The 7,775-nt window shown below is 62.8% G+C and overlaps 1 protein-coding gene across 2 annotated transcripts in view; it reads left to right on the top strand.

Annotated features, from left to right (window-relative positions):
- PXDN (peroxidasin) overlaps nucleotides 1-7,775 on the top strand; it is an 84,268-nt gene that overhangs the window by 45,490 nt on the left and 31,003 nt on the right. For both annotated transcript variants that reach the window (XM_012662176.1, XM_012662177.1), the window contains 4 exons: nucleotides 2,214-2,285; nucleotides 2,664-2,735; nucleotides 4,732-4,901; nucleotides 6,260-6,377. In XM_012662176.1, coding sequence (XP_012517630.1) covers nucleotides 2,214-2,285; nucleotides 2,664-2,735; nucleotides 4,732-4,901; nucleotides 6,260-6,377 — 432 coding nt within the window. The remainder of the gene's footprint in view (nucleotides 1-2,213; nucleotides 2,286-2,663; nucleotides 2,736-4,731; nucleotides 4,902-6,259; nucleotides 6,378-7,775) is intronic.

Genomic DNA, 7,775 nt, shown 5'->3' on the forward strand with positions numbered 1-7,775 from the left:
ACGTTGTCCGTCAGGGCTGTGTGACCTCCGCTTCGCAGAGGACTGAACAAAAGCAGTCTGTCCTCGCACAGACACCAGCGCAGGAGCGTTCAGAGGAGCGAGTGCTTGCACACGCTGTGTGTTACACAGTGGGGGAAATGCCGTCGTCACCGCAGACAACCCGGGTCCTCCCTGAGGCCGGGGGTGCCACCTGCCTTCCCGAGGAGGTGAGCTGAGTGTTGTCTTGGAGGAAGAAAGGGCCCGGGTCCGAGTAGGAACCGGGAGGAAGGAGGACTGGCGTCTGTGCATGAGCGAGGGGAGGTTCTGCCCGGCGGTTCCGGTGGTTGGAGAGCGTCTGGGTCTGTCGGCTGCTCTCACTTAAACTGGGGTTAGGAGAGTCAGCGTCTCAGCTGCAGAGGTTTTGGTTTCGTTCCGTGAACGTCTGGTACACCGAGGGAGGCCCGGGCCCCGCTCTGGGGAGGGCGCTGTCTAGGAAGGAGAGGCCCGTGTCCACCATGACTGCGGGTCACACACGCCCACCGGTGTCTGCAGAGTTCAGTGTGTCTGGGGAGGGGCGGCTCTTGCCGGATCCCTGCCAACTCCACCCCCTCCCAGGGCACCCGGAGTCGTGCCTTCTGGGCAGCCCAGGGCCTGCCAAGCACCTCCGGTCCAGAAAGGCTCCCGCCGGAAAACACTCCCGGCCAGAGTGAGGGAATGTGGATTTGAATTCATCGATGGCCTCAGTGTACGTGGGGAGTCACTTCCTGTCTCAGGTCCTCGGTCTCCTCAGCTGTTCAGGGAGGGGCGGGTGACGCCCAGGCTGCCGGGAGCCCCAGCCTCCCTAGGACCCTGCAACGCCCCGACAGTGGCTGTCCTGGCGCCTTTCGAGGCAGATGCCTGATTCTGAGCCCGGCCCCTTGCTGGCCAGCTGTGCCATGCGTCTAGGTGGAGGCTTGTAGCGGAACTGCTCTGCGCTGGGGCTTGTGCACCCACCTTTCCTAACCCGGTTGGCTTTGGTGCTCCCTCCCGCTCTGCTCTGGACTCGCTTCCTGTCTGCCCCGACGGGCTGGACCCTGGGGAGGCTCCGTGCGGCTCCTGAAGATCTGTCTGATCCCGTCTCATCGGGACCTGTGAGTCAGACGCCCGCCCGAGAGTCACTGGGAGCGACTCTCCCTCCTCTCCTGCCCCCTTCTCGCGCAGGGCTGCTGGGCACAGGCCTGTCCCTGACCTGGCAGGGCGGGCGGGCGGCGGAGCTGGCGTCTCAGGAGCGGCTGTGGGCGCCCAGAGACTCAGGGACGCGGCGGGGTGTTGCCCCGGGAGCTGGCCAGGGCAGGGTGGGCCCCTAGCAGTGGAACCTCGGTGCCCTCGCGGAGACAGTGATCTGGAAAAGCGAGTAAAAGTGATCCCTGGGCAGGAGGCTTGGAAAGACTTGCGTTCGTTTGGATTCACGGTAAAGTCCGGTAACTGCGGTGTTGGTTCTGTCCCTGGTGCTGTAGACATGGTCGTTGGCAACGTGCGCTGGCCTTGGCAGGGTCCTTCCTGGAGACCCTCCTCTCGCTGTGGCAGGGCCCCTGCAGACGCCCACTTAGAAGGGTGATCTCTGTTGACTTGAGAGGAAAAGACCCCCCACTTCACAGAGTGAGAACATCAGTCGGGAAAATCAGAAAAACGAGTCCCGCTAGGACCGTGCAAAAGTGGACGTAGGGGACACTTACGTGGGAGGAAGTATAAACCCCAGGGGCCCTCGACCAGACCGGTCGTCTTCCTTACTAACCCACTGCTCTCTGAGATCGTTTCTGCAGCTGTCTGTGTCTGGCAGTGCGCCCAGTGTCAGGATGAAACGCACGTTATCCCGGCCATGGTGTACCTGCAGGTTAACAGGTCTGAGGCAGGTACGGGCACACCTGCCTGTGTGCTGTCAGTGAGAGCCACGTATCGATATTTCGAGAGCAGAGACAGCAGGGCCGGGCGTGGCCACCGTGCCCCGTGGGCGCAAAGCAAACCCGTCCGGGGCCAGACCCAGCCTCACCTGGTCCGTCAGTCGCGCGAGCGTCTGCGCCAGTTTTCCGCTGTGTTCGATCTTGAGTGTGTGTTTGTCTCCACGGTGGGAAATCTGGGGAGTTGCCTGTCGACGTATGAGATCTGAATGACTCGAACAAGTTTCTGAGCAAGCTGGATCTGTAGGAGAAACGAAATTTGTTTAAATTGTGTTCTTCTTTTTCTAAACTCTGCAGATACCTGCACTTTAATCAGATAGAGACCTTGGACCCAGAGTCATTTCAGCGTTTGCCAAAGCTCGAAAGGCTGTAAGTTGCGTTTTGTCCCCTGATTTTCCATTTTGGGACCCTCAGCCCCAGTCTCGTCACTGGCTTTGGCAGAATTAAGGTCAATGTCTATTAAATGCCTGTAAACGGGTGCAAACTCTGCATGCCTCGTCTGCCAGTTCAGAAGCGGGATTTATAGTTTTCTTGTTATTTGGGGATGGTGATAAACTAGGGGGAAAATCCAGTTTTTTTCTGGACTAAACACTATTCTCAAATTCATTTGTGTTAAATAAATGCAGTCACTGAGATTTTTTGGAAGGTGATGTATTTGACTAGTTATATTCCTGTCTGCACAGTGAAGAAGTATTTGAAAGACTTCTAATAAGACAACATTCTATTGTCATAACATCTCTTTCACAGATTCTTACACAACAACCGGATCACACACTTGGTTCCAGGGACCTTCAACCACTTGGAATCTATGAAGAGACTGTGAGTACACGGCTTTCCGTGTTGCCTTCGTACAAAGCCGTGTTCGTTTCTGTGTCTTCCGTTCCCCTGGCCCCGTGTACTGGGCACCGTGAAGGTTTAACACTGGGAATGTGCATCCCGCACGTGCACGCGTGTGGGTGTGCAGACGTGTGCGGGACAAGGCCGGTGGCTCAGGGAAGTGGCAGGAGGTTGGTCCCGTGATGGGCCAGTGAGACGTCCGTAGAAAGCGTCTTTGAATTCTTCACGTGGAGTTTCAATCCCACGCATACGTCCCTGCTGAAAACAAAACCAGTCTGCAGGGAGTCTCCGTACCGTGCCCGTCCCTTTCCCTGGGCGTAGCGAGAGCGGGAGCAGGCCGCGCAGACGGAGCCCACCGTGTTCTCCGGGACCCAACGGTGGCTTCTCTTTACACTGAGTGACGTCTCGTGTCAGCGCTGGGCGTCTCAGTGCTGCTGGAGAAGTCGCGGGTTCTTTGCTGATGGGGGGCGTCCTTCGTGGCCTCCAAGGCCGTTATTTTCAGTCTGATGCTGCTCAGTCGGCCGGACTGGACCCTGGGGAGGAACAGGAAACTCTCAGAAACGCGTCCGCGGTGCCTTGCTGTCCCCGTCCCGTGGGGTGAGCCCTGGGCCTCCGTAGCGCCGTAGGGTTCCTTCCTTCAGGACACACGTGTCATTGGCCTAGCAGAGCCTGCGTCCTGAGTGGGGACAGGGTAAACCCACCATGCTGCACACGTGAAGTCGAGAGAAGTTGCCAGACCAGCGCCCTGGAAAGTAACAGGGAGCCGGGCAGAGGGCAGACCCCGGCCCCTCCGTTCCCGCCTCCACTGAGTGTCTGGGAACTCCCCTCCCCCCACCCCGCGCTCACGGCAGCTGCTCCCACAGCAGGACGCCGAGTTTAGACTCTGTGCTGGGTTTACCGGCACCACACCCGCCCTGTCGAACCCGCGTCCCCCAGCACCCCGGCCCCGGCGCCCGCTGCCCACCCCACCCCCACAGGCCTCCCCGGCCGCCCTCCTCTGAGCAGGCAGGGCGGGGGCTCCTGCAGGTCCCTGGGTTTCCTGCCCTGCCTGGACAGAGTGGCCAGGTGTCACACGCCTCGCCATGCCCGTCCCAGTTCACACGTGTTGCCCCACAGTCCTCCGTGGCCTTCTGCAGGGGACTGCGGGGTCTGGCGCCCGGCAGGTGCAGGGTGCCCGGCGCAGGTCACAGACCCTGCCCACCTCGCAGCTGCCTCACCTGAGAACCAGGTGCAGCCAAGTGGTCCTGTCTGTAGCGACGCGCCCGTGCCCGCCAGGGAGAGGGCAACCTGGTCACGGGGCCGGTTCCGTGCCCTTGTCTCCTCCAGGCTGACGTCCTGCGGGAACACAGATAGGAGGCATGTGGCTCCTGCTCCCGGGGCCGTCACTGGCCTTTGTGAGTGTGAACTTGCCCAGTGTGAACTGGGCCAGTGCGAACTGAGCGAGGGTCTCACCAGCTGCCCCAAGCTCTGTGATCCGGGTGGGGCCCGGCCTCAGGCCCCCGCAGGGAGCAGACACGGTGTGGCCTCCCTGGGTGAGGCCGTGAGCCCTGCAGGGAACAGGCTGCCCAGCCAGTGCCCCTGCCGGGAGACCTCCCCCCTCGTGCAGAAGCGGCGATCTAACCCAGGGTGCGCGGAGTCCAGCTGTGTCCCCTCATTGGGACCAGGCATGTCAGGCGCCCAGGACGCTCTTGCCAGCAGCTTCCCAGGATGGCTAGGACCCCGCAGGGCTCAGGCATCAGCCCCAGCCGGAGCTGCCGCTCCCGGTCACGCCGGGGAAGTTCCAGGACGGAGGGAGGCAGCATGCGGTGCTAAAGTGCCCAGGGTTCTGCGAGAACGAATAACCGCGGCAGGTCGCCGCTGTGATTATTATTGAGCAGCTCGTTTCCATTCACGGCCCCCACCGGGTGTCTGGCTGCACGGACAGGTGACGACCCTCGTCCCCCCTCCCGGGTCTCACGGCTGCCTCTGCCCCCCGCAGGCGGCTGGACTCCAACGCGCTGCGCTGTGACTGCGAGATCCTGTGGCTGGCGGACTTGCTGAAGGCCTACGCGCAGTCCGGGAACGCGCAGGCGGCTGCCACCTGCGAGTACCCCAGGCGCGTCCAGGGTCGGTCCGTGGCGACGGTCACCCCAGAAGAGCTGGACTGTGGTGAGTGGGCTTGGCCCCCACGGGGCCGGGGGTCCCCCCGGGGGTTGGCCCCTGCAGGGTCGGTGGCCGCACCGTGGTCGGGGGGCTCAGGGGCCTTGTGTCCCTGCTCTGGGGGCTCCGTCCAGAGCCCCCGAGGCCCCGCGAGGCCTCCGTGGTGGCCGCGAAGGTTCCTGTGAGCTCGCGTGTCCTGGCGGTTCCCTAAGAACGCGGCTCACGGCCTCGCAGCTGAGTGGCCGAGGTCGGGCTCTGCGGCCCCATCGTACTGTCGCTCCTTCCTGAGGTTGGCGCGGCTTCATCGACATGTCTTCCCCATGCCGTGTAGTCCACCGCGCGGGGGGACACGTGGTGGTTTGAGAGACTCAGAGTTGCGCGGCCTCGGTAATGACGAGGTGGTCCCCGTTGTGTTTTTCTGACATTGTGGGGATCCAGGGACTTGGGAAATGCCACGATGAGCCTGTGCTCCGGAAAGTTCTTTCTGGCAGTCCCGGGGTGGGGGACAGTGAGAGCCCCACGGCGACAGGAGGGCCCGAGCTGCGGGGGGCACGGAGAGGGCTCGCAGACTGCAGGGACGGGAGGACTCGATCCCGGAGCCGCTGCGTCGGCCGTGCCCTCGTTGACTTGAGGGTCTGTCCCGTGGCCGCTGGGTGGGACCCGCGGTGCCGGCGCAGTGAGAGGTCGGGCGGTGCTCACGCATGCACACGGGAGGGACACGGATGAGCACGTCCAGGGACTGGCAGAGAGGGGTGCAGGCGGCCCCTGCTCGTGGGCACAGCGAGGGCGGCTCCCACTCAGGCCTGGCGCTCGGGGCCAGCGGGAGCCGCAGCCCTCAGGGGCTCCTGGCAGAGGCAGAGGCGCTGGTGGGGGGCGGGGGGGGGGGGAGGGCAGCCCCTCCCCCATCCCCAGGGCAGTGGGGGCACCTGTGGGGCAAGGGGGAGCCACTGCGCCAGCTTTGGTGCCCGACACCTGCCTGTGCTGTGGGAGATTTATTCTTCCCGCATCTCTTTAGCTAAGAAGTACTATCTTGTTCTTTTATTCACCAAAAATGGTCGTTTGTGGAGTGTCTGTCCGCTCAGTTCTTTCCATTTCTTGAAGCGCCCAGAGCGGCCACTCGCTGGCTGCCGTCTGGAGCCCTCTCCGCGCCGTGTCTCTGAGCTGTTCACGCATGAACAGCGAGAGGTCCGCGCTGCGGTGGGTCTCTGCGGAGAAGCCAGCCTGTCACTTCCGCGGGGAACGTCCGTGGCGGAGAGTGTGTTTGGACTGCGCGGTTTGCTCTCGAACACGCAGACTTGCTCGGCTCTTCGTTTAATTTCACTCCTAGTTCTAGACTGAGACAGGTTCTGTTTCCCTGTTGGGCACAGAAAGGCCCCGGATCACGTCCGAGCCCCAGGACGCAGACGTCACCTCGGGGAACACGGTCTACTTCACCTGCAGAGCCGAAGGCAACCCCAAGCCCGAGATCATCTGGCTGCGAAACAAGTAAGTTGGGACTGAGTGGAAACGTCGCTTGGAGTCGCGCTGGGCGCCGGCCCGCTGGGCTGCCTCTCACCACCAGCCGGACACCCGGCCGCGCTGCTCCTCCTGCACCAGGGACGGCGGGAGACACGAAACAGGCCTTTTCTGGTCCTACGTGGCAGACGGACAGGTCTCGCGGGCAGAGCCCCAGGGGGGGCTCCCGGGCTTACGACGTCTTCCTTGGCGGCTGGGCATCCTCAGGTCTGCAGTGCTGTAGCGTGTCTGCCCGGCAGCTGGTCACTCCCCTCCCCACCGATTCTGCTGGTCCTTTCCCACCCGCCCACGTCCCTGTGACCTCAGACGACTTGCTCTGGCTGGAGGATTCTGGCTTCTGGCCATTGGCGCCAGCTGGCTGCGGCCCTGGGGCGCGGTGACCAGGCCTGACTAGGTGCGGAGGGGCCCTGACCTCTGCTGGGGTGTGTCCTCAGGGGGACCTTAGGGGCAGGTGGCTGGAGGGCTCCGGGGTCGGGTCTCCGAGGGTCATCCGTGTTGAAGTGCAGCACTTCCGAGCTCACCCTTTGAAACGGACCCTCGAAGGGAAGCGTTGAGTTTAAGCGTGGCACAGCGGCTCCTCCCGTGCGCACGCGGATGCAGATGTCCACCGTGGATCAGGCCCGGCGTCTCTGCGTGCGCTCTGGCTGCGTTTGGCCCTGAGGGAGGAGGGAGCTGCTCCGGAGGTCACAGCCCAGTGGTGCTCAGACCCAGACGGTTCCGTTGCTGACTGAGTCATCTTCCCTGCAGACGGGGCCAGACCTCAGCAGCAAACCGGGCCTTGCTCTGGGTGGAGCAGTTTGTGGACAGACGAGCGTGAGAGCAGAGTGGGCGCTCCAGGGCCGTCGGGTACGGGATCAGATGCGTTCACACTTAGGAACTTAGGAAAACATAGGGCGTTTGTTCTAGTCTAGACCGTGTTAGCCTCATATCTGTGAGGTCACTTCGACCTTGGGCCCAGTGCCCTGGGGGAAGAGGTGAGACGCCGTTCTGCTCCTCAGAGCCTCCCGCCTCTGTGAGTCCAGAGCTGGCGGGGTTTGAGATCCAGAGTAGAGCGCCTCAGGGATTCTGAAGTGTGCATTTAAAGGCAGGGGCGCACGGACCGGGCCCAGATCCGTCCCACCACATTTTAAATCAAAGAATTGATGCTGAAAGTTAAAATCTCACAGCCTAATGTGAGGGAGCCAGAGCCAAAGCCTGGGCCTGGGCTCTGCCGCACACCCTCTCGGTCGGGGCTGGCACCCCGCCTGCCCACCCCACCTACCCTCCTGCCTCACCTGCCCGCCCACCCCACCTGCCCACCCCACTGCAGGCCCACCCCAACTGCCTGCCTGCCTCACCTGCCCACCCACTCCACCTGCCCACCCCACC

Source organism: Propithecus coquereli, unplaced genomic scaffold (genome assembly GCF_000956105.1).
Source record: "Propithecus coquereli isolate 6110/MARCELLA unplaced genomic scaffold, Pcoq_1.0 Scaffold753, whole genome shotgun sequence".
NCBI classification, from domain to species: Eukaryota; Metazoa; Chordata; class Mammalia; order Primates; family Indriidae; genus Propithecus; species Propithecus coquereli.